The sequence below is a fragment of the Thamnophis elegans genome, chromosome 10 (assembly GCF_009769535.1).
Source record: "Thamnophis elegans isolate rThaEle1 chromosome 10, rThaEle1.pri, whole genome shotgun sequence".
Lineage (NCBI taxonomy): Eukaryota > Metazoa > Chordata > Lepidosauria > Squamata > Colubridae > Thamnophis > Thamnophis elegans.
Genome location: NC_045550.1, coordinates 12,868,181 through 12,896,010, shown reverse-complemented (window position 1 = coordinate 12,896,010; position 27,830 = coordinate 12,868,181). Strand labels below are relative to the sequence as shown.

The window sequence follows — 27,830 nt, the reverse complement described above, 5'->3', positions numbered from 1 at the left end:
AAAGTAGTATAGGGATTTGTGGGCAAGGAACAAAAATTCAAGAGAGGAAGGAAAAGTCAAATTGCATGCAGTCTGGAAAGGCAAGCTAATATATTATTCTTTAAAAACATTATTTGATTTAAATAAAGCATTATAATTTGGAATTGTTTGGAAAGTACCAGCTAACATCTGTGTGCAGCTTTATGTAATAGTAAGTTTCCAGAGTGGCAAAGATTTAAGATGTAAACATCACTTGGAAAGATTTTTCTCTTATTAGTGAAAAGATCTGCCAATTTACAGAAAGACAATTTAATAAAAGAAAAAGAAGGAGGCTCCACCTTAATGCACTTTGGAGATATAGTTGCTTTATAGGAAAAATAGTTCAGGTGCTAAAATTCTTGTTTCTTCTCAACAAATCTTCCTAAAGAGACTATGAGATATGCTAGGAAAAGAGTAGTTTTTCATTTTAAGCAGAAGCCAAGAGTCTGACATTTAATTTGCTACGCACAATGACTAGCGAGTTCCTAGTTTTATATTAAAGCAGATTAATTTCCTTGAGTTGTTAAATGATTCATTTTTAGACAATTATATCACAATTTAAACTTGAATTGAGCATCTGAATAGGAGGTGGTTTTAAGCATTTGATGTTCAGACTGCCCAGGAAACTAGTCCATCTGGCATGCTTCTTTATTTAGTAGAATCTGATTCATCAGTTTAAGATAGTGTCCAAATTAAATAACCTCCCTTCCAAACCAAAAAGTGGTTTTGTAAGTACCTTAAATAGTATGGATGCACTTTGGTAAGCATATACTCTGGGATTATGTCCTGCCATATATTCAGAATACCAGCATGGTCACCTCATGGTTACTGCTGTGTTGCAATATTTTCAGAGTGGGCTTATTTTGGGGGGAGTGCTTATTTTAGCAGATGCGCTCAAAGGCCCGATTGGACTTATTATCTGTGGAGGTCTTATTTTCAAAGCAAGAGGTTTACTCAGTTATGGAAGGCCATGTTTACAGTGAGCAAGCTTAACTAATTAACATACAGTATTGTGAGCAAGCTTAAATTATTTACATATTGCGAAGGCCTGATGAAGAAATATTTGAATTCCAAAGCAACATAAAATTTAATGCTTAACATTATCTTTGAGAAACATTTTTTACACCTATATCAAACATTCAGCTTTGTAAGTAACAATCTACCTGCATTAAGCCTAATCCATTATATCAGTTGGAGATATTCTGCATGGAAACTAAAATAGTAAATGTCTAAGGTGAGAGCTGCCTTCTTACCTTCTGCTGGTATTGCAATCTTTCTTCCTCCAGCATTTGAGTCAGTTTGGCATTTTCATCTAGAGCTTTTGAAAGCTGCTCATCAGGGGTGGAGTTTTGTTGCAGCAACTGACTTTGCCGTTTCAACTTATTTTGTTCAATAAACATCTACCAAACACAACCACAGAAAATGTCAATTATATTATTTAATAAACTGAGCAGACTGCATGGAAACATTAGTTTCCTTTTAGAACAACCTAGAAGTCCAGCTATGTCAGGCATCAGAAGACTGCTTGTATAATTTCATCGACTGCTTTGAAAATATCTCAAGTGACCAAATAAAATATGGAGTGGAGACAATCCCTAAAATAGCCCCAGAATAGAAAATGCACTTAATTTTCTTGCATTTGCATCGCGTTGTCAGTGGGATATATTCTATGGAAACACTGAAATACTATAGGAAGGAATTAAAAGGTTTCAAAGCAGTAGAGCTTCAATTATGAAAAGTATTTAATAAAATTCAGAATGTGTAGAAATGATTTGATAAGTGTGTTGGGATATTGGATACCAGAGTACACAGAAAGGACTTTGGGTAATTAAACATATGATTTGATTTCATATTTCTATGTAAGATATTTAAGAAATCATATAAGAACAAAATGTGTTGGTTTCACTTACTGTAGTTTCATATATATCTTGTTAATGAACAATGTGTTAGACAATATACATTTATTACAAATTATCAGAAAGTAAAGCAATTATACTTAATCTGAGGGAGCAGTTCATCCCGATGGAATTAAGACTATCCCACCTATGGTGCAGAAGAGGCATGCTCTCTTTCTCTTCTTTGTGGTTAAACAAATTTTATCTGAATATTTAACTGTATGAGTCTTATTCACTAAGATTTTAATATTTAAATGGTATTTTAATTATTTGACTGTAAGTCTCCTAGTCTTTCCTTCATGAGATAGCATAGAAGTCAAATAAATAAACAAAAAAAGATTAGATATATACTGTACAACTATTGTTTGCTATGTATAAAATCTTTTGTTTTTTACAGCTTCCCTGGTCTAAGAGGAGTGATTGCATATATAGTGCAGCATATCATAAGGGCACTATGTTGGACCATGATGCTTTACTAAACAAATAATAATTATTATTTCTAAATTGCTGAAAATTGATCCAGAAGGTGGTTAAAGAAGAGACACATTTCAAAATTACTGCCTCAGAAATAAAATGTCCATTATTTATGGTCCATGTTGTTTATTTACCAGATAAAATAACAGTCACAGCAGGCTGGCTGATTCACACCACCCTTCAATATAATGTTATTAACAAAATACAAAATCAGATACTTGTATATGTATTTATTTACTGGAAAAAAAATCTATGCATTGCTTTGAAAAATGCTCCCTATTACTTTCCAATCTCCTGTTTCTAGATGGGAAAGGAGACAGAAGTGAGCAATAGATTTTGATTCCCATACTAGTCTACCTAACAGATAGTTCATTGTGGTCACACAGACCATACCAATTGCTTAGATTTGGGTGAACTCCAAGCGGAAGCACAGCCTGCTTTTCTGCTTGCACATTCTTAGAGGTCAGTGTAACTGAAGCAAAACTAAATCTGATCTTAAATAGGGAAGGGAAGGGAGGGGAAGTGACAGGAGCTCTTTCGGGAACTCTAAAAAAAACCACCTGGAGTTTCTACAAAAAGTATTTAACCCACAAATCTATGCCCATTTTCTTTCTTTCCTGATAACAGCAATTTAATTATTTTCTGTAGAGAGAGATTCTTGCTATGTAATGCAGATTCCTCTATATTCCGAAAAGCTAAACAAGATCAGACTAGTTTAGTACTAGTTAGTAGTTGAATCAAAAAGCTTTGTGAAAGTGTCTATGAAATGAATAAGAGTGAAGGAACTTGAAGGAACTTTTATAGTTTTATAAAGTACTACTAGAGATCATGCACTCTGGCTAATCAATCGTCAGACACTAGGAGATTTATCAGTGAGTCCCAATTTAATCATTGTTCTAAGTTTGAGTAGTCCTGTATTGAAATAGAGAAAAAGATAGATAGATAGATAGATAGATAGATAGATAGATAGATAGATAGATAGATAGATAGATAGATAGATAGATAAGGAGAGGTGGCCAATTACAGTTTTGGTTGCAGCTCTCATGATCATGTTCTTTAATAATCTTTCTGGTAAAATATCTTAAAACCCATGATAATTGGCAAAAATAAGCTAATCAGTGTTTACTGATGGCTTATTCATTAGAAAAAAATAAAGTCTCCTTTTCTTGACGTAGGGGGAAAATCAGTGGCAGTTATTGGAAGTCAATTACATTAGCTAGTTATTATCAGTAACTTTAGATATAACCTATCCTATTTGAATTAGAATAAGTGAAACAGGTTACATCAGGTTCCCTGAAAATAATTAAAAATATTAGATTACTTTACTGCCGATATCTATTTTGGTCTTTTTCTCTGATAAGTTAAATTTCCCATTATGTTTGGCAGGTGATAGATTCAAGTTTCTAAAGATAAACACACTCGTACCCTAACCTTATCAATTCCTGCATATGACAGCTGAAACTATGGAATGTTACATTAATTATGGTTATACTGTGGAGCAGGTGTTTTTCTTTCTTTTTTTTTCAATATAGATTAGCCTACACATAAGAACCTTTCTGTAAGTGCAGGTTTTTCAGTCCATTTAGAAAGATATTACATATTAATGGACCAGCTATTACAAAGTAACCTAAAAACCATTAATGCATCTAAATGAAGAGTTACTATAGAGCTTATTATTAATACAGTGCATTGATATCTCTGAATCAATAGCATGCAATCTTATTATGAAAGGAGCAAAATTCCTATACAAGAAGGTCATGGCTGTCTGGAATTATAAGCATTTTTCTTCACAATTACAAAAAGCAGATAACAGAATTTGACCTTTCTGCATGCAAATGTTCACTGTAGAGAATTTAAATACAGTGTCTGCTAGTATTTACTAGGGAACCGATAATGAAAAGGACACTGTAAGTAACCAAGTTAAAGATAGTCACTATAGTTTAAAACTATTATCTACATAGTACATATGGAATTTTTCTTTTTATACACATAAAGAAAAATTGAATTAAATGATAAGAAAGGAAGCAAATTCCTTCTGTCTTCTCCTTTCTACTTCCAGTCTTAGATTTCATCCCTGTCCTTATTATTTTAGACTACACAATCATTAAAGAAAGTTATGATGCCAGAATATGCCATCATATACAACCATCAACACAGCTAATTGATTTTACGAACAGTGTCTTTTCCACAAATACGGTATTTTTTCTCTTCATCACTGTTAAAATGGAGTTCATGAAGATGCCAGAATTTATTCTTTCTAGTATGTTAAAAATATATCGTTTTACCATAAATATAAAACAAAGTCAGTGAACGTTCTCACAAGCTTGAAAAATAATGTATTCTGCTTCTGGGTGAGGATTTATTGAGGATTAGATGTCCCTTCTTTTTAAAAGCTCCAATAAAATTATATATTGTTTTAAAAAGAACAATTCTGTAATTGGGAGGCTCTGGAACTAATTGGCTGTGTTGACAGGGCTGGGAAGACAAATTATGAAATATGAAATGACACAAACCGTACCTTTTTTGTATGTAAGGGATGGAGCTTGAATTTTGATGTCATTTCATATTCTGAAAAAATCATGGCTTAGAATGAGAATTATTAATACCACTGGTATGATTATTGCTTAATGTTCCCAATACAATCATCATTCAGTCAAGTCCTTTGCATTATGAGTTGAGGGAACAGAAAATAAGGATGACTAGGACTTCTGAGGAAAAAATAGCGATGGCTGTAATGTAATGAAGAAATGGCTCTTTGTAATTTCTCTCTGGACAAGGAGAGAACTTGTGATTACTGACAGTGTTCCTTATGAGGAGACCGAAAAATCAGCTTGTTAGGAGATCTGGGAGCTGAGAGTGTAGCTCTCTTTTTGCTCAAACTACAGCCAGCACCTTTGAAAAGGTTTGTAAACTTCCTTTTGTAATGACTTTCAGAAATGGTTTATTAACTGCTTTTCAGCCATTAGGAATCTTTGACTCAATTGGTTTTACAGCAATGGGTGACTTTCCTTCAATCCTTAGTGAATGAAGTTTTAAATAAAAGTTCAAGGACAATTGTTTTCTCTTGGAATAAACAGTAAAAGGTTAATTAGAATCTTGATTTTGGAAAGTTACACATTAAGAGTCCATAGAGGTTTTTAAAATGATTTTGGAATCAATCATAGGAATTCTTCCATGGAAAAATGCTTTTGTTTTGAATTCTCTTTAAAAAACACAATAGGATAAGGCTTTGAGGTTGAACACTAGAGGGAACCAAGGGAAACTAAAAATTACAATTAAAGGAGAACACTTACACTTGATTCACTAATACAGAATAAAGCAAACTCTATTATTGAAAGATATTTTAGAACAATGAACCAACAGTTTAATTTTAGGAATTTCTGCCATTCTATGACTGTGTTTAAACTATGCTTCGGAAGAGAATAAGTATTTTCAGGCAAGATGGAGATTGATTTGAAAGTGGATTTAAAAATAATAGGCTACAAGAATGATATGGAAAAAGATGATATATTGGACATACAAATAAAACCAGTCTTAATAGTCAAAAGGGATAATATACAAATAAGAAAATCAAAAGAATGATCTGGATAGTTTTTCTATAGTGGATTTGCCAAAGAGTCCTGTTAAAGCTGTGAAGAATTTTATGAGAAGAGACAATGAAAAAATGAAAACAAATCAAGCTCTAGGACATTATTTTAATGGACTAAAAATAAAAATTGTTCAAAGTAAAAGGAAAGAATATCCATTTTTAAAAATCTTTTTTTTTACAATCAAGGTTAAAAATATGTTGTTATCTCTGGTAACTTTAATGGACTTTTGCTGATCAGGACTGAACAAGGCTTCAAGGTTGTCTTAAACCTTCTATGAGACAACATCACGGTATTCATGAATTGTTGCTTTTCCATTATGTGTTATGGTCAAAATAGTTCTCAATTTTATAAACATATCTATTTTCCACTGGATATTTATTTTCCAAATAATTTACAGGAATAATGAAATACTGGAGGGTTTCTAAATGTTTAAATCAGCTGATGAATTATTCAAGTTCAACCCACCCCAGAAGTAAAACCTGATTATGTCAACATTGCTGATTTCATTCTTAATGATGTAATCCATAGAATAAATCCTCTTTGAAACCGATTCCACCTGAACACATTCCACCTGAATCATGGGAAAACTAAATCTTTCATCAGGATAAAACAGTATTTCTAGGTCCTTCGAGAAACAAGAAGTACAAAAGGATGTAGCCCATGTCCCTCTATCACGACTTTAATGTTATCGTTTATTGGAGTATTGTAAACTACTTCAAACATTTTGGCACAATAGACACTGGTATTTCAATTTATGAAACATTATTGTACATAATTAATAATAAAATGAGAGAATATGGTACTTATTTGCCTGCATAGCAGTCTCTTTGAGAATGTACACTGATTAATGATAAAAAAAACCATCTCATGGAAAAGAAAAAAAGTTAATTTATGGGTAGGAGAGTCAATCTCAATGTAATGCAGTATATGCCATATGTGCAATTCTGGTATGAGCCCTGTCATTTTAAAAGGAATGGGCAGACAATACATTTGATACTAAAACATTGGGATTCAGCACAAGAAGCTGGATATTGTACACTGGATATATTGTTAAAATATCTCCACCAAAACATCAGAGAAATATGGTCAAGGTCAAATATAGATAGAAACTCCCCAAGTAACCATAAGAATAATAAACACCTATTTACTGCAGAACTGAAGAGTTTTCATCTGAAGACAACTTCGCAGAGTGATTTTTATTAACTTATTATTAAATCCATCTTTGTACTATCACATAGCCTGTATAAAGTACCAATTTATAAAACAGAGAATTAAAGAGAAAAGAGTTGGCATTTAAAAAAAAGCCATTGTTTCTTTAGAACATTGTTAAAAATGTTTGCTACGGTCTGTTCTCTGATCAGAAAAAGCTATTAACTTCCATACCTCTTGTGCAAAGTTTTCTGCCCTCTTCCGTAAGTTTTTTTCCAGCTCAAAGTTGACTTGGAGTTCTTCATACTCGTCTACTGCTAGTACAGACACTATGCGAAATGAAAAGGAAGGTGAGAAGGAGGAAGGGCAGAGAGTTGCAGTAGCGGTGGTGAAACAAAACACAACCATGAAACATGCCATGAAACAAGATTATTTAAAGTGTAGTAATATGGCTGTAATGAAGATATTTTCTTCTTTTCTACTAGTGTTTGAAATGTAATTAATTATATTAGTAACTAACAGTGGTGGGTTACCGGAGGTACACCCCAGTACGGGCGTACAGGAGCCAGCCCAGAGCACTGGATACCATTCCGGTACGGTACTCTGGAGGGCCCACCCGCACTCGTTACCTGTGTTTTAAAGCTTCTGCGCTGCCATGCATGCGCATGGCGCATACAGCACCTGTACGACGCTCCAGGGAGCAGCTGGAACATCACAGAGGTACTAGAACGCATGTGCGTGCTGTGCACACGCTGCGGGCATCCATGAGAACGCCGCCGACCCCGTTCCAACCATACCGGTTGGAATGGGATTTGAAACCCACCACTGGTAACTAGACATTTGTACTAAAGTAGAATGAGAGGTGTACTTCAGTGAAGCTAGCTCTGTTAGAAGGAAGGAGGGACAATCTTTGATTGCCCACAAACTGCTGCCTTCAAGGTTAGAAAGTGAGACTGTAAAATGATGTTGAAAAATGACTGTAGAAATAAGTTTCATTAAGGTAAAGTTAAAACCACTTCACATTCCATGGCAAATTAGACAGAAGTTTGATGACTTGGTCCAGTGATGTCAGAGACATTTAATAACAGATATTTAAAACAGTAAAAGATGTGGCCATTTCTTGGCTCTTCCACATAACCTCCTTTCTAAAATATCATGATGGTCCATTTACTGGGTCAGGAAGAAAGGATCTCACAACAAACTTTGATCTTGAGGCCAACCTGTCACTATTGCCAAGTCAAAAAACCCTACACAATGTATCCTTACGTTACACTGGAACTTGCCAGTTCAACCCAGTTGTGAGGCTGACAGCTGAAGATGGAAAGATTTATCCCACGCATATCAAAGAGTTCATACTAGCTTCTCCATTCTGTATGCTGGGAGCAGAGAGAAAGGGGGCTTCTCGATTGCACCTCTGGGTACTAGTCCAGCATGAGAAGCATTTATGGCTCACTGCAAAGAAACGCCATAAGGAATCTCATGACTAGCTGACCCAGCAAGATCAGAAAAGAGAAGGAGGGATAAATACAGGGGTGCATTGCACAGATGGCCCCGAGGGAGGAAGGAGGAAAAAGTACTCATGGAAGAAGAGGTCCAGGCTGTAGGCTCTGGAACCCAACCTTTCAATTCCCACAGACTCAACAAAATGTTATCCACTGTGTTGAAATGAAATCTTTGTGAAAGATTAGGGCACCTGTATACATGATTGCACAGGAGTCTTAGCTTTTATTTTTTCTTTTTAACTGGAAGTATAAAGTCTCTTGGATTTATCATGAAGTAGTAATAGCAATAGCACTTAAATTTATATACCACTTCACAGTGCTTTACAGCCCTCTCTAAACGGTTTACAGAGTCAGCGTATTGCCCCCCACAATCTGGGTCTTCATTTTACCCACATCGGAAGGCTGAGTCAACCTTGAGCCTTGTGAGATCTGAATTGCCAAATTGCAGGCAGCTGGCAGGCAGCAGAAGTAGCCTGCAGTACTGCACTCTAACCACTGCGCTACAATGGCTCAAGTATGCAAAATAATGGGATATGCTATTGATCTGAATACTTTGGCATTATAATTCTGCCAAAATCATTAAATGTTAACAATCTTATTTAAGCCTAGTTAATCTGTATATGGTTTTAGTTAAATCATTAACTTAATCAGTAAGCTGAATAGTAGTCATCATAGAATTCAGATTATATTTCCCACTTCAGTTATAAATAAGTATTGATGGGATTATTGAATTATTGAATACTTTATGATCCCACTGCCAAGGTTATAAATATATCAAGGTCTTCAAAGGAATGAAGTAGCAATTAGCACACTAAGTCATCCTGATGTTTCTTGTTTTGATTATTACATTTCTTGAATAAGTTCTAATAGAGAGTAATGATTTGACTGTCTTAAATTCTTACAACTCCTGTTATGTAAGCATACTTCAGGGTCTAGAAAAGTAGTTCCCAACCTTTTTTTTGGGCCATGCCCCACCTAAGCATCTTTAAAATCCTGATCCCCCCCCCGCAACATATAATTCTTACTTTACTCAAAAAGTGAACTCTACTCACACAGAGGAAGTCTAAAAGGCCATTAACTTAATTTAAACAAGGTTCGAATTGCCCCCATAAAAAATCGAATTGCACTCTTGTGGGGTGTGGGCCCCACATTGGGAACCACTGGTCTAGAAGATGATTGTTTCCACAGTCTAACATGTGGCAGCAAACTTCCATGCAATTACAAGAAATGATAGGAGATAAAGCTATATGATTATACTATACATAGTATGATCTAATGTGGGTATATAGAAACATTTGCAGTGATAAAACGTTTCTTCCAAGCAATTAGGGGAACTTTTATTAATTGACATTATTATATTTTATACTGTCTTGCCACACAAATAGTGCGATAATAGAGTTCATTTTAGAAGTATACCTGAATATCTAAAGATGTGCACAAGATAGTCAAGAGTTCCTCAGATACAGTTCTATCTAAATCAATTGCATTGTTGCCAAAGATTTATGAACAGATATAGGAAAAAACAATCAAATTTGCCATTATTACCCAGTGTTAAATACACAACTGGAAATGATTGGAATATCGGGGGGGAGGGGTGGTTAAAGCATATAGGCTGGTCAGCAATGCAAATCCTTCTGGACCTTGGTTTCTATTAGTCATATAAAGTTTCATTAAGACTCTACACACTTTACATTTCTGTCCCTATTCTTGTTTGATTGTATAAATGTACACTAGCCTTCATCGGTTTGATAATATGATTATCCGGTACAGGTAGTCTTCAACTTAGAACCACCATTTGGATTGGATTTTCTGTCACTAAGAGATGCTATTGTTAGTAAGTCATCACATGACCAGACTCACATGGTTATAATAAATATATCTAAGTGTGTTGTGTATAAACATATGCATTATTAAATCGAGTACTATACTGATAGGAAAATATACCATAGAGTGCTCTTCAAATATATCAGAATACACTGTATAAAATACAGGATGGTTAATAGTATTTATCTTTCCTGAAAGCTTGCTTGATGTTTGAACGTTGGGTTTCAGAAGAATGCATTGAGTACACCATTAGCAAGGCCTGTTCTCATCCTACCCAATAGCTGAATAGGAAAGATTCTAATCATGTAACCCTGGTATACGATTTATGGTCTTACATACAGGGCAGGATGCAGTGGCTTAGTGGCTAAGATGGTGAGCTTGTCAATCAGAAAGGTCAGCAGTTCAACAGTTCGAATCCCTAGTGCTGGGTAACAAAATGAGCTCCTGTTACTTGTCTCAGCTTCTGTTAATCTAGCAATTCGAAAGCATGCTATAAAGCAAACAGAAAAATAAGAACCACCTTTGGTGGGAAGGTAACAGCGTTCCATGTGCCTTCAGCATTTAGTCATGCCGGCCACATGACCATGGAGAAGTCTTCGGACAGTGCTGGCTCTTTGGCTTTGAAACAGAGATGAGCACCGCTCCCTAGAGTCAGGAATGACTAGCACATATGTGTGAGGGGAACCTTTACCTTTACTATACTGATAAGATTGTTTGAGGATTGGTAGAATTGCAAAGAGAAACAGTGCTTTCTGGAAAGTGACTATTTCACACCTCAACCAAGAACAGCTTTTATCTCACGGCATGTCCCTGCACCAATTTACTATACCAAGTTAACAATTTTAAATATATGAAAGTGCATCCTTTTTTCTCTGGCATTCATAAGAAAGCAGAAAATGTAAGGATGCAATTTTCATCTTCTAGTTAAGATAAGTTAAATCTGGTGAGAATTTGCCTGGATTTTCTGGCTGATTCTGATCAACCTCTTATATATTCTCTATAATGTCAGGATGATTGGTCAGTTTTATAGTTACAATGCTTATTACAATATCCACAAGAATGTGGCAGTAACTTATTGTACTCCAATCCTTGTCTCAGACGTAGATCTAGAAGTTCTTATCAAGTGGATCAAAACCTGATAAGTGGTCATCTCTTAGCTTCTAGGATCAGATAACAGGAGTGTGGGAATTAGCAATAAATACATCTACATTTTATTAATTATTCACAGGTACACATATTGATAGAATTTCCATTAAAAGCCTAACATATCTCTGGCTAGTAGAATCTGTGCAGTAGATTCAGAGAGCTGTCTCTACACTGGATCTCTATTGCATCAGTTATCTATGTCCAGCTCGTTTACTCATCAGTGCAACATTAGATATTAAAATATTACCATTAAGCATTCTACAGAAGCAAACATACGTACTTCGATTACATTTTTCCAACACCTTGTGATGGTTGTGGACTTCAGATGCTAGGATTGCATTTTGTTCCTTTAGTTTATTTATCTGAAAAAAAACAGATGACCCAAATAATGAGATTATCAGAGAAATTTAAACACTTATAATGATGCTACGAACATTGCAAGAAGTTTTGCTTAAATCTATCAAGTTTCCAATCCAATTATCAATTTTAAGTGAATAACAGCAACCAGGGAGTGTACCAATATTCTTAGTTATTTCACTGATGTATTAGTTTCTATACCAAGTTGCAAACAACTGCTGGATTTCCAGCTAAAGAAGCAATCTGAAACAACCTTTTATTACTTCCTGATATTACTTCCTAATACAGTGATGGGCAACCTTTTTGGCGTGGTGTGTCAAAAATCGGCAAAAAATCGAGCATAACTCGTGTTGTGTGTCACTTCGACAAAAACATAATTTTGCGCAATTTATAGTTTAAACTACAAAAATGTATAACTGCAATATATAATTGTATTTAATAAACCAAAAACAAATTATTTAACATACCTGCTTAGTAACTTCTTTGTTAAGCGCTTTTGCATGCTGAGCTATGGAGTGAGCAATGCTCAAACTTGCAGAGTTTAAATTTGTAGAGCCTTTCATAAATTTAAGGATGGAGTTAGATTGGCTCTTATAAAGGTGTAGCTTCCTGGAAATGTATTCCCTCCTTTCATCCTCACTTTTTTCCAAGAGCTGGGAATGATTAGTTTCAAAATGTCTATTTATATTCCACGTTCTGCTTACTACCATTTCAGTACATAGAACGCAAAATGATCTGCCATTTTTTTCTATAATGCCATACATCTCGCTCCATGTCTCTTGAAAGGGTCGGCCACTGCCACTACCACTCCCTTTACTTAACCTTTGTTTTTTATTTTTTGGGTGCTCCATCAGTGGGCCAGTGACAGCAGATAGAATTATAGATAGCCAATTAGGGGTTAACTAGCCTAACAAGCTAACACAACCTCCCCCTCACTTATCTCAGTTATTGTGGGCAATTACAAGTCCATGGCACCCCAATAGTTGCTGCTAATGGCGCTCACAGTTCCCATTGGCACTCCGCTGTTCCCTGCTGTGGTGCGGTCGTAACCGACAGTCCCAGGAGTAGACTCTCTGTGCCGGCCTGACTGGAGAGAGGCGCGCACTGTTCCCGCGCTCCTCTCCTGCGGGTCCTCCCTCGCCGCGCTGATGACGTGTGTGCGCACGGCACGCACGCCTTACCAGCAGCCCTTGCGCTCAGAAAGGGGCGGCGGCGATACAGTAAGTGAGTGTGGGCGGGGGAGATCACACGTCCCACCCACCCCGTTCCTCCAGCACAGATTCTTTCATCCTCGGCGGCCGTGCAGGAGCTGAGGATGAATTGCATGAAATCCTGTGCGTGTCACCCCAAATGGCTAGGCGTGTCAGCACTGACACGCGTGTCATAGGTTCGCCATCACTGTCCTAATATCTTTGGTCAAGGTTATAGCCAAATAGTATTAAAACAGCTAGAATGCTTTAAATGCTATATTAAATGGAGCCTGCCTTAAGAGGTAGCAATTAAATACTTTGCAGCTCATGCAGAGAAAGCCCTTGCTTATGAAGAATTAAGATTTAGCTAGCAAGACAGCTTACAAAGGGACAGGATATTATTAAGATGTATATTTTAAAATTCTTGCTTTAGCTTTGATTAGCATAATATCTACCATAAAAATCACAGCTTCTAATCTCAGCAACTTAGAATAATATATTCACTTATATAGTGGATCACTTTTCAGGAGATGGATGACTATATAAATTTGATTAATAAATTAATAACAAGCAACCAGGTAGCAACACCCTGACCATGCATAGATAGTCCTCGATTTATAAAGGTTCATTTAACAATGTTTCAAAGTTTACAATGACCTTGGAAAAATGATTTTGCAACCATCACATCACCCCTTCAGTCACATAATCACAATCTGAGCACTTGGCAACCAGCTTGCATTTACATCCGACTGCAGTCTTTTGCAGCCATGTGACTGTGATTTCTAAACTTCCTAGACCAGTGTTTCTCAACCTTGGCAACTTGAAGATGTCCATTCACTGGCTGGGGAATTCTGGGAGTTGAAGTCCAGATATCTTCAAGTTGCCAAGGTTGAGAAACACTGTCCTAGATGTTTTCTGACCAAAAAAAAGCCAATTAGGGAAGATGGAACCGCTTAATGACCACATTAAAAATAGTCATAAAATCGCATCTGGTCACATAATGACTCACTTTGCAACCTGATTGACTTACAATGGAAAAACCGTAGTTGTGGTCTTAAGTCGAAGGCTGCCTGTACAGTGGTTCTCAGCCCTCTGGCTAAAATACTTACTTCTGCTATTCCTTCTACAAAGGTGCTCTTCAGGTTTTCCAGCTCAATGACGGCAGTTTTCTTCTCCTCTTGAAGTGAGATAATTTGATCTCGCAGATCTTCATTTTCAAGAAGAGCAGTGGCCGTTCATTTTTCATTTTAAGATAAAAAGGAACAGGGTAAGTGTAGAAAAGCTGAAGAGCAAAGGCATTCACTGTTTCTTGAATTATTAAGCACGCAGAGGTTTCACATGTCGATGTTCTCACAAACAAGAATGGTTAACTAGCCTTTTAATCTGAGTTTGAGAGTTTCATTGTGGAGGTTTTCAACTCTGAAAGGGAAGTTTCTCAACTCAGCTACACAAGTTATCTCTCAGTTTTAGAGAAAGCTTCTTTTTTAAGGAAGAAAAAAAATTATTTGCTTATTCAGCAGTTCTACTGTAATAGCTGTCATCTCATTTTCTATTTTCCTATTTCATCATTCTAAATGATAGAGCCAAAAACCATAACTGGAAATCACTACCTAGAGAGATTAACATTCAAAATTAAGGCACATAAAAGTAAACAGCTGCGTGCCATTTAGCACTACAAAATAATACTAAAGTGCTACATTTTAATGTAATTAAGCTTTAAATACTCCCAGTTCACATAACCCTGAACAATATACAGTTAGGATAAAAGTATATAATCGTTTCATGAAAAAAATAAAAATCAATGTAACCCCTCCCCTGGGGAAAAAACCCATACCATTCAAGCAAATGGAGGGGGGGGTGAACAAAAGTAATTTTAAAATTACAACTTAAAAAAAACTGGGCTAGTTTCAAAAGTAATCAGTATAATCAGAATTATCAGAAACTGTTCATAAACATCAATTTTATAGCAGAAAAAAGCGAGAAAAGGAAATGGGTATGACTTTTCCTAGAGTTCCTAATAGAGGCCAATACATAGTTTAAGACAGCATGCTATGAACTGTATATGAATTTCTTCATTAAATACATAGTTATATTCAGTATCATGATCCCCATTTTATGGAAGGCTGGCCTGCAAAAGCAGTACAGAATCTGAAACTATGAGTCTATTAATGAGGTTTAGTTTAAGTCAGTAAACTGACTTGGTTTAAGGCAACAACTGAACTGCAAAAGATTATGCTATGCTATTTAATCTAATTCCGATGGCTTAACCTCTCCCTCCTGATTTAAAGAGTGATCCAGACACTTGTCAGCCAATCCAAAACAATGCATCTGAACTTCTGCTGTCGTACTGGCAAGTCCTATTACGTTATTGCTGCTTCTGTTAAGTTTAGTGCGGTCATGTTTTGATTTGTAAGCTTGTCATTTTCTCTAAGCAAGCTGCTGTCTCTTTCAACATAGGACTTCCACTAATTAGGGCTCTGCATCAGGAATGGGTAGGTTCCATCTTCAGAAATCTATTTAGTGTTCTAGTTTTTTTTAGGTTGGTTTGTCTGGCTCATTACACCACGTCCTTCAGCAGAAGCTGGAGGCTTCATCCAAATGTTGCACAAAAATGCACATTCCAACATTTTGATGAAACAAACTCTTGTTCAGTATTTGCCTGAATGTCATGACACAATAACAAAAGGGGCACAGTTTCATCATACCCGTAGTGATTCCCCGTGGAGGTGCCTGAGTCCTACGCATTATAGCCCAAGGTAAAACAATATGGAGTCAAGAAACATGGGAAGGTATCACCATAGAAATCCAGAAGGGAGTGAGGTAAATTCTGTCATAAATTAGTAAGCAGCTACTATACATCTGAACTGAACTGAACTGAACTAAGAACTGACCCTAACTATTGGACAACAAGGCTACTGACAACAAAAGCCAACTTCAACATCTCTCAACCTTTTTTTGGACATTACAATGAGGAAAAGAAGTGCACTTGATAAGTGTTGGCTACAATGCATATAAATGGCATAATAAGCTACATGTACAGTACAATTCTCACAGTGTAATAGCCTTATCTTTCTGGTGGCTTTCAGATGAATTGGAATTCACTTGCCATTATTCCTAGAGAGCAGAGCATCTGGCCATTCTAATGAGGGATTAGAGGGGTTGAAATCTAACACATTTGGAAACTTAGATTAGGGAAGGATATCTATTACAATGAAACTGGATCTTCATGTTCACTTTTTGAAAATGCAAACCAACTCTAATCTTCAGAAAAGCACTCACCTTTTATTATCTGCTGGCACTCCATTGAGTCACAGGCTCCAGGCCTAACTTCTGTGTCCGTGCAAGATTCTCCATCATCAATGTTGATTTCTTCCGTAATGATGTCTGGCCCCAGTTTTGCCATATACAACATGCTGATTCTTTTCAGAGTCTTGTTCTCTTTGTTCAGCTACAAAATGTCAATTACATATTCTATTGCTATGAATTTCTTAAATAGTTTTTTTTTTTCCTTTTGAAGGAAAAATAAACATGTCAGATGCCTGTAAAGTCGCCAATGGGTTTGGCTGAAGAGAACAACATTAATGGATTTTTCATTAGTCACACTTAAATTAGGGAATTCCTTATCCTCCTAGCATGACATGTTAATAATTGTGCTCAATAAAAGCTCTTTATTTAAGAAGGCTTTCGTTTAGTATTTAATATACTTTATTTCCCTGACCGATTTTATTTTGTGGTTAATGCTGTCTATACTGAGTGATGCATGAACAGCAAAAGAGAAGAGGACAAAGGGTCATATAAATGTAATAAGACTGGCATTTTTTGAGACATCAATTTCAATGTAATAGAGCAGATATCGGCAGTTTTTCAAGCTAAGGTTCTACCTGGCTATTGTGCTGCACCTGAGAAGCAAAATTCTCCAATATGGGTGAGGCTGTTAAAAAAATTAAATGTTATTTATTTAATTTAAATGTAAGCTTCATTAAATTACCATTAACATCATATTAATTATATACCATGTATTTAATATTTTCTGCTATCGTATTAAAAATGAAAATTCAGAACTTTTATAGAAATTTTGAGGGCTTCATTCAAGATTCAGAACCTCCATAATATATAAATAAAAAATCATGGCTCCTGAGAAATGATTTGAACTAACTTGCAACTTTATAAAATTTTATAGCTTTACAGCTCAAGTTGCAATAGAAATGGGTTTGTGAGAGGTGGGTTCCTACCAGTTCGTCAAATCTACCGAACTGGTTAGAAGAGGTTCCACCAGTGGACCCGGAAAGCAGGTCACACCTACAGAAGAGGTTCCAAAAAATTTTTAAACACACCACTGGTCCTTGGATATGATTATTCTACACTATCATGCTCATATTTATAAAACTCAGTGCCTCGGTGAAAGGTAAGGATGACTACTGCGTTTGTGGTGCAATCAGAACATTGCGTGTGTTGAAGTTGTTTTAACGCAAACCAAAGATGCCTTTTAAAAAACAAGTTTACATCATATTCTTATGCATGCCAGTGCTGTGTGTGAGGTAATTTAAGGTGGTTCTGACAAGTGTTGTCGGCATCTTCATATCCGGTCACATGGGCGGCAAGCCACTCCCACAAAGGAGGCCACACCCACAGAGTAGGTTCAAACAATTTTTGAAACCCACCACTGGTTTGTAAGGTCAACCCCCCCTCCCTTTTTAGGATATCTTGTTAGCTGCTACTTTTAAGGATACGGGAAGGAAGGGTATTATATTGCTTTAACTTGGGGTCTAGTCCCTCTCCTGAATTGAAGCATTTCTGAAAGTCCAGTAAGTACACAACAGTTCTTCCCTTCTGTAAATATATACAATGATTTTAATCATCCATGAATATACTGTGGCTTTCTGGAGGGAATTCATAGAGGCCTAAACTTTGTACTCTAAGGCTTAAGCTCAGACAAAAATTTTTGAATGTAGGACAATGCCTTTAGTTATACATATTTAATTGAATCCAATTATACATGATCATCAAGTTTGTTTGGTGAGTTGTACATTTTAATGGACTAAGTTACCGCTGCATATAGCAAGACACTTTCTCATCCTCTTCCTCAGGTGGCACAACAGGTAATTTAATCTAAAGATGTTTGCTCTTTGCTTCAATATATAGAAATGGGTACAAAAATAAATTATAAACTAAAAAAGAAAGAAAAGGGACAAAACCTTATAATGTATACAAAAAAGCACTCAATTTCTAATTACTTTGGTGACTCAGAGTAATATTGGTAAGGTTTTTTTCATCATGTCATGTCAATAGAAACTCAGTTCATAAGAAGAAAGTATTCATATAAACAATTCAAGTTTGTAAATTTGAAATAACACTGCCTTTCTGATTAAAAAAAATAACCTTTTTTGCTCTGACTCATACTCAATAGGTAGTATAAACAGAACTGTATAAACAGTTCTTCATACATAATAGATTTCAAACTCTGGGGAAAACATTCAGAAACACAGTCATACTTTAAAACTATTAATTTTCCAAACTATGTTAATAAGTATATGAAGTAAATGGCTTAACGTGTGGCTGCTTTGCAGGGAGAAAAATATCCCAAAGAAAAATTAACTGACAGCTTCTCTTGGCTGGAAAATTGGAAGCACATTGGCCACAGCTCACTACAAAATGAAATATGCAGGTGAACATAAATGCCAGCATTCTTTTTCAACAAGAACTATGCTGTTGTTGGATCTGAAACAAAAACATTTTTTAAATGCAGGTTAGAAATGCTGGCATCAAGTTTTTCAAACTACGAGCAGGACTTAAGTTTAGATATTACTTCTGTGCCATTTGAAATTTTGCCAAATTCTTGCTTCAAATACAGTTTACTGTTCTATTCAAAGCAGGTATAGATTTTATTTTTTAAAATATTTTTTTTAAAAAACAAGGCAAGATGAAGAAGAGCTGCAAAAAAGAATTCATTCTGAGAGGAGCACAATAAAACATAGCAGAGAACAGCAAAGCCAAATCATCGTACTTACTTCCATACCCTCCAATCCCTTTGCATCTTTCATTTCTGTCCTTGAATGTCCAGTTCCATTAATGAAAGGTTATTGTTTCAAGGTAGCTTTGATTATTCATAACTTGTACTATTATATATATACACAGGGTCAAAGTTAAACATGAAAAATGAAAAAGTAGAAATTGGGAATGCTAAATCCAAAATCTTGCCTATCTGCATTTGATTCTATCAGAATACAATGGTTCCATTACACACTAATTTGCTTAACCTTTAAATTAGGTTAGCTGTGAGAGCAGAAGCTGCAAAAGGAACAACTGCACTCTATATCAGCATGTCTAATGTTCTTGCAACTTGGTAGGATGGTCAGTAATTGGAATTACAACAAAAATATCTGTGTCCCAGGGGTGGGTTCTAGCCGTCGTTACTGCCAGTTTGCTTGTAGGTACGCTTTGCGCACACGGGCTGGATGTGTGCTACACATGCATGCGCAGTTCAATAGAAATTGTTCTGTACATGCGCAGAACTCAAAAACAAGATGGCAGCGGCAACCAGGGAACCGATTTGGAGGAGTGGCCAGCCTGGATTGCTGCCATTTCTGCCACCCAGATTGGCATGCCATTACCGGTTCGCCCAAACCAGGCCGAACCGGTAGGAACCCACCACTGCTCTGTCCCGTTCCATGAATAATTTTGCATTACACAATGCAGAACTACAGCAGAAGCTTCTATTTCTAACAAATAATCAGAGACCAAGAGAAGATCCAAAAGTCATCTCTTTTCAAAACTACATGAATTATCATAATCATTTTGAGGATGTAAGAAACATACTGCTTCAAGAGACCTATTGGATATTGGTGCAATTTATTAGAGTTGAAGTGGGCTTAGTTTACATACAAAGAAAAGCTAGAGTTTATCTATTTTTAAAATTCTCTCTCCATCAGGACTAAAGCAGTAGATTGGTACATGCTGTTCGATTATATATTGATGTATTTATTTATTGATTCAATAGGTGCATGTTGGTGCATGCTGTCCAATAATGTATTAATATAATTATGTATTATTATTATACACCACAACACAGAGACACAGAGTGATTATTATTATACCAGCCAAAGAGGATTGTGCCACTGTCTTATTTTACTATGTGCCATTACATAAAAAGAATAGAAAGAAAAAATCCATGCATGCATGTTCATACTGAGAAGTTCTCATTTTATAAATCCTTATATAGTATCATTATGCAAACAATCAAGTAAATACTTATACAAAGTACACTATTAATGCATCTACATTTTAAAAAATATTACTGTAGAGTTTCTGTTCTATCTGAAGCAGGGAGTAAATTCAAAAATGTACACACACACACATCATGGAACAGCCAACATTGCTAATGAAATTTGGTTCAAAATTGCTTCAATCTATTTTCTGATGATGAAGTGGTTGCTATGTGTTTTTCCCAACTAAAAAAAAACACCAAAGAGATAAAAACATTCTTTAATAATAATAATGCACTTCTGATGAGATGGAATATAGAAAATTATATACTTGGCAAATTCATCAACCTAGATGCAATCAACATAGCAGTGCAGGTCACCTTTTGCTTGCTCCATAGTTTGCTTTCATAAACAATCACCTGAAATGTAATACTCTGCCTGACTTTTCCATTTGATTCAGACCCTGAAAAGCTCATTATTCTTTTATGCGACAGACACTCGGTGTATTTCTATACTTGTTTATCTGTTAACCCAGATGCATAACATACATGTGGGAGGAAGGTGTCAAAGAATATAAATATGAATATATTTATGAACATATTTATGAATATATATGCACATATTTGTAAAATAACACTTTTCTATTGTCCTTATATTTCTCTCCAATCATATTTCAGGGCTGCTTCATTCTAACATGTAAATCTTAACACATAATAAACTATTATCCATGAAGGGATTTTATCTTGCACTAACTTTTAATATAACCAAGAACACTTAAAAGGAAAAAGATACTGGATAGTTCTTCATGTTCAATGGGACAATATTGACAATATTGTATACCACTGAGTAAATATGCCACACTAAATGTATGTATGTATGTATGTATGTGTGTGTGTGTCTGTCTGTCTGTCTGTCTGTCTGTCTGTCTGTCTCTGTCTCTGTCTCTCTGTCTCTGTCTCTGTCTCTCTGTCTCTCTCTCTCTCTCTCTCTCTCTATCTATCTATCTATCTATCTATAAAATTTATTCAGGAGGAAATCCCACATAAAATTTAATAGGATTTCTGCCAAGTAATGCAGAAGCATTTACTGACTGCAACCCCAAAATAACTCCAGACAGAACTGTAGTCTCATTTTCTGAAGTAAATCTCATAGTTTCTCCAGTATACAATGGCCAATAAGGTATTGGCAAGGCTGTTGTGTGAGTCCGTCCTGATCAACCGATTACCTTAAGACTGTGACTTCAGAGAACAGAGAATGTAAAATATAAAATTGGTTCTTACCTTAGTAGCCAAAGCTTCTGCACTTTCACGACATGTCTTTTCAATCTCCAGGTGGTTTTGTATACAGCTGACTTCTTCAATAACCATATGAGAAACTAGAGAATTAGGGTAAAACCCATGATTCACAGTTTAATATGAGTCAAACCTTTTCCATATATTGTTATTCAGAAGAACATCCTATGCTTATGAATATTTCTTGGACTATCACATCTTTTAGTATATATATAATTGCTTTTCATGTAGCACAGACACTACCAAATGAAACATAATAAAACGATACATTTGGGAGATTATGAAATCACATTCTTTATTCTCACTGAGGAAATCCTCCCTAGTGTTCTAGTCTGACAAAGATACACCTTGATGTTCCATTTCATACATTTGATGAAGTAAGTTGTTGCTCATAAAGGCATATGTCGATAAAATTTGTTAGGATGTACTAATGCCATCAGGCTGTTTCTCATTTCTTTGTATTATCGGTTTGTTTGTTTTTTTATTAGCTGGTATACTCTTTCTTGTCTCTCTATTATTTTTGAACATATTAACAAAGACATTTTTGGTTCTTTTTAACATTTTCCCCCAACTACATCTCACTCTGCTATTCAGCCTTTCTCTGTAGTGTAGTTGGGGAAGAATGTTAAAACTCTCTTTGGCTTTTATTTTCAAATTGTCACTAAGTGTTTTGGGCTGCCAAACTGACTTTTTAAAAAATCTTTCAATTCCACATACAATATGGGAAGGTGGAGGAGGGAGAAAATCATAAGTTTATTTTACATCAATGTGCTTGTGGCAGAGAAACAGCAAATTGCCAAACTGTTAATCCTTGGTCTGTTGGTCTGTTTTATTCCAAGATTTCTTCCACTGACTCATTAGCTCCTGTCTTTCCTGTCTCATCATTCTCTATTCTTCCTTAAACTAGCAGTCTGACCAACCTCTATCAGGAAGAGGTCACTTAGGAGCAATTGAGTCAATGGCTAGAGCCATTTCTGCAATTAAAGTTCTCTCAACTGCAACACTGTGGAAAAGTGTTCTCCACTTCCTAGATGCCTCATTCTCATAAGATCTAATGTTCTGATTCTGAAATCAAGAGAATTTAGATCTGTCAAAAGATCTGTTTGGAATTTCTCCCCATCTAGGTCTACTGGAATGCTTTATCAATCCTGTATACAATTAGGAGTGATTATATCCTGTTGCCACCAACTTAAATGTAAAACATTTCAACAGGCAAGCATCTAGTTGCAGGTCAATCTTCCTGCCCCAACATGTCACCCAGATTATACTATTTGAAAGCTATTTTGTTAGGAAGAAGTGTTCTGGCACCAAGGATACAAAAATGCAGCTCAAATGCCAATTGTAGCCTGTTAGCATCTCTTTTGGAACCTCAACGCATCCCATATCTTTTAAATTTGGGCAAGGGGAATGGAGACAGGTTTTGTCTTCTACAGACTAAATTTCACCCTTTACAACCCCTGTATCACTTTTCCCCTTCCCAAATGTATCCTGATTCTACCCAATTTTACATGTAGTCCTTATATTCTAGATCAGGTGTCAAACTGGATTTCTTCAAGGGCTGGATCAGCATTGTAGTTCTCAACTCAGCGGGCCATCCTGGGGAGAGGGAGTTAGGACAGACGCCTCCTGCAGCACCTTGCCAGCCCAAACGGGGCACAGGGTGTTTCAGCTGCCAGAGGTACTATGGGCCAGTCCTTTGCTATTCCCAGGCCAGCCCCTCAAGCCAGATTTAAGCACCTCATGGGCCGGATCCAGCCCAAAGACCTTGAGTTTGATACCCCTGTTCTAGATCAAGTCTAAGGAAGCTTTTGGGCCATTGGAAGTTGCAATGTCTATTTGTTTGTTATGTTCAAAATCAAGTCCTTTACAGCTCCATAGGTATGTAATAGTGCTGAAAACTGCGCCTTAAAAGGAACATGAGAACAATGATATGCTCCATAATTATTATTTATGCTTTGAGTTCTGTGAGCTTCTGGCACTGTACCATGACAGAGATGAAAGCAAACAGACTTAACCCAAGGAGATGCGTTGTACTTCAGCTAGGCCTGGAGCATTGCCACATGGCAGTTGGGTCTTGAGTAGAAAAGGTAAAACCAAAACTAGCCAAGGAAATTCTCTATGCTGGGATCATGTAATCAAAAAACACAGTGACAAAAGATTTGGCACCAACACCCATACTTTAAGAGGCTTATCTTCTATTAGGTCAGCCCAGGCCATCCATTTTTGCTATGTGCCATGAGCCAAGAACAGGAATAAGCAATGCATGCCATGCAGAGATACTGTCAGCAAATGGGAAGAGTGTACACAACACGAAAAAAATGCCCCAAGTAGACTGTGCCACATATTGCAAGAAAAAAAAATAAGTTACCAGCCCACTTGCTTCAGATTGCAATCATACACACAGTTACTTGGCAGTAAAATCTATTAAATCATTGGAATTAACTTGTATGAGTTTAGTTGCATAGTGGTATAAAGGAAATTACTGTCTCTGAACTGAAAGTATAAAGTAATACTTTATGCTCAGAAAGTAAACTGCTTTATTATGACTACCGTATTATACATATAAAATATGTACATGTAAAACATGCACTGGGGAAATGTGCAATGAAACCACAATTAGCTATTTCTAATGCAACATAAATATTATTTAAAAACTCAATAAACAGAACAAGAAACTATTGTTCACATGACATACTGTTCTTACATGTAAAGCAATGACCAAAAAGACTTGTTTTTATCCAAGAAGGCTTTATGGTTACTTCCCATAGTGTCTGTGTGTAGATATATCTATATCTATCTCCTAGAAATAACTAATTTAAGATTAGTTAACCTGCAATTATGATTACATTTCCAAAGAGGAAAAAATCTTTAAAAATGAAATAGAAAGAAAAAGTACTAGTTTCTAAGATGTCCCGAGTTCTTCTTAGGTTGATAATAAAATTCATAAAGCAACACTAAATGGCCAGAACCCTCTCCAACCTCAACATTTTTTCAGAGGTAATAATAATATGCAGCAAATGCAGGCCAACCAAAAACCACTTAACTAATTAGTAGTTGCAGTCACCGAGAAAACATGAATCAACACTGTTATTACAAGTGGCACATTTGAGTGGCATCTAATTATGACTTGATGAGCGTGATACTTGCATTATCAACATTACTCCCGCATCCCATTAGGGACTAAAAGCCGCTGATGGCATTGACTGCAAGAAACTCCCACTCAATGGCACTGCAGCACCCAACAATCTCCTTGGCAGGGGCACCCTCACTAAATGGCACGTTAAGCGTAATTACTGGCCGACATTGTAAATAAACAGGATTGGAAGTGAAAATTGTACCAAGTGCATAAGACACAATCTGACACATTGGAAGTGGCAGCCTTAATTGAGAGTTTCTTTGACTGTTCAAGATCATTTCAACTGCATTTCTTGGAGGACAGTGATTATAACTGTGGAGACAGACGGCATAATGGTATCAGCACTGCTGACAGAGCAGTGAATTAAATTGTATCTGCTGTTGTGTGAAAGCCTTGATGAGAAGTACAGATCCTTAGTGGTCTTATCATTATCACACAATGGTCATGTTGTCATCAACCTTTCTGGCTCCAATTGAAAAGAAATGATTGTGTGGTGAAGCGTCCCCCTCCCTTACCACCACCTTCTATCTCTTGTGCTGAATAGAACCAATTTTCAGAGAGCTATGAAATCACGCTATAGGGCCTAAAATGCAGCTGCTTGGCATACAAACTGGGCCCCATTAAACAGGAATCAGGCACAATATGTGTTTATGCCGAGAGAACAAATAGAAGCTGAGCACAGGCCAAGTTTATTCACAGACACAAAGCCCATGTAGCTCTTCATCAATATAATTGCCTTTTATATTGTCATTTAAATAATGGGCTCCATTATTGCTGTAAAATCCTAATATTCCTGGCATTTATTGCCATGTTTACAAGACATGTCTTTTTTTTTTAAGGAAGGTGGGGGGGAGGGAGAAGAATCAGAAAAAAAAAGTGAAGAGGAAGATAAAAGAAACCTATGACATTTTACAAAAGCAAATACTACTTTTGAATTTTAAGTCTTAGCTACTTGACATTTTCTGCCTGCTTTATGAATTGCCAATATCATAACAAGTACAAATAGGGCATAAAGTATTTGTGTATTTTTATATGCAATACTTATTCCCTTTCTTTTCACAGGAATTTGGCATATAATTAGAAAATGTTTGACGCTTAGGGTGATAGCCTAAGTTTAGGATCGTTTTGAAGGAGGCACTTCATAAATGGCCTATATATAAACTAGGGTAAACAAGAGCTGCGTAAATTCCTTTGACAACTCTGCATTAGATGCAAGGTGCTTAGGCTTTTTAAAAAAATGATTATTAACCCAACAAAACACACTATACTGACAGGGAGGTAACATAACAAGCTGTGATACTGTTGTCATCATTCTCAAGAAGCTATTCACAAGAGCTTTTCCACTCCCATTAGCTGTGTTTTGTTACCCTCAGATCCTACACTGGATCAATAGAAGTGTTGTCTTGTAAGAGGAAAATCTGGGGGTTTGGCAAGATGGGTGAGTTGTTCACATGTTTATCCCTTGTGCCAGAGAAAGTCAACATCATACCTATTTTAAATCTGGCGATGTCTGGTTTTTGTATCACCAGACTTAAAAGGGGACAGTGAAGCTCAAGAAGTCTGCAACCCTGGGATTTCAATCCATAAGCAAACAGGGCTCTTCTGATAGGAGACATGGGTGAGATTTCTTCTCCTCTCTAACAGCATATCAAAAAGTAACAAAATAGGTGCAAAGGGTAAGCAAAGTACAAAGGTTTCTTTTCATTATAACCCTTTGAAAGAGAAAATGTCATCCATTTAAAAAAAGAGCTTTTAGTTTCTGCTAACAAGGAAAAAAAAGGTCTCTTTCTGGCTTTTGGAGCACAACTCTGGATGTGTTTAAAAATAGAGAAGCCATTACACTGATAATGGATGCAAGAAAGCAAAAACATATCATATGCTTGTAATCCGTATTAGATATAAATTTTAATTAACTGTATATATAATGTGTATGCTAGGTCTTTTAGAAATAAATCACTCCTTCTCAGACAAAGAAATACTATCCAGTCTAATGGAGTTTAAAGACATTACGCTAGATGAATTATGCCAATTGTGAATCACGGGAGATTAGAAAGTTAGCAAACGGAACTAACTCCTTGGCAAGAAAATGCCAAAGGAATAAATGAACAGATCTTTAAGAAGATGAGCTGTGCCTTGTAAAAACATCAGACAGATTTTCGGTCAGTGTTAAACATCTTAGGCAATGTATTAGTATATGGTTTGACTTTGAAAATACAAACAGATCTGACTTTAATGCAGAAATCCACTACCATCTTTTACAAGTGTACAAGAGGCAAATGTTTGTAGATAAAATCCACTGTGGGGAGAACAAATATTCTGCAAACATTTACAGGAACTTTGGCTGGCTACATTATTTTCTGTAATATTTTTTTGTAGTCCTTTTTGAACTTATTTGCTTTGGATCAACTCCAGTTGGGTCAAATAGGGCTAGGACTCTTAAGCTTACTCTAGCTCAAACAGGGATTTTGAACATTTTTGAAAACTGCGCTATCAGCTCCTTAGAAGGGACAATTATTAATCTGGAAGAAAGAAGGAATGTAACTAAAGGGTTTAAGAAATGCTTGATTCATTATTTTTTTCTGCTATGAGAAAAAGAATTTGGAGTAGAATGGATCTTTTATCCTTGCTCAGTGGCCCTGGGATAGCAAATGCCTGTCTGGAAGAGGCATATATAGATAGCCAACTGGTAACAGAACGAGGTAAAGCAGCAGCCCCCAACCTATAGAGCACCAGGGACCAGTTCTGTAGAGAGAGGTTTTTCTATGGACCGGAGGGGGTGTGGTTTCTCATGCTGCCTGTCTCCCGTGGATAGGGCTTCGCTTGTTTGTATGGTTCGGTTTCTGGCACATCGTGGCCTAGTGCTGGTCCACGGACTAGAGATTGGGGACCCTGAGATAAAGAGTACTACTTCTCATACTGTTATCCCAGTGGACTTTGATGACTCCTTCCCCTTGGAACCCAGAATAAAACAATCTATATGCAGCACATTGGTAATGGTCAGCATCCCTTCCTTCCCAATTATGGTATGTTTAGGCAGGCATGACAACAATTCTGA

At 36.3% G+C, this 27,830-nt stretch overlaps 1 protein-coding gene across 1 annotated transcript in view; it reads right to left on the bottom strand.

The window, feature by feature from the left end:
- Positions 1–27,830, bottom strand: part of SHTN1 (shootin 1) — a 91,925-nt gene that overhangs the window by 31,895 nt on the left and 32,200 nt on the right. Inside the window, exons 4-9 of the mRNA XM_032224987.1 lie at positions 21,628–21,722; positions 16,425–16,593; positions 14,255–14,352; positions 11,879–11,960; positions 7,361–7,455; positions 1,272–1,418 (exon numbers count right to left, since the gene is read on the bottom strand). Coding sequence (XP_032080878.1) covers positions 1,272–1,418; positions 7,361–7,455; positions 11,879–11,960; positions 14,255–14,352; positions 16,425–16,593; positions 21,628–21,722 — 686 coding nt within the window. The remainder of the gene's footprint in view (positions 1–1,271; positions 1,419–7,360; positions 7,456–11,878; positions 11,961–14,254; positions 14,353–16,424; positions 16,594–21,627; positions 21,723–27,830) is intronic.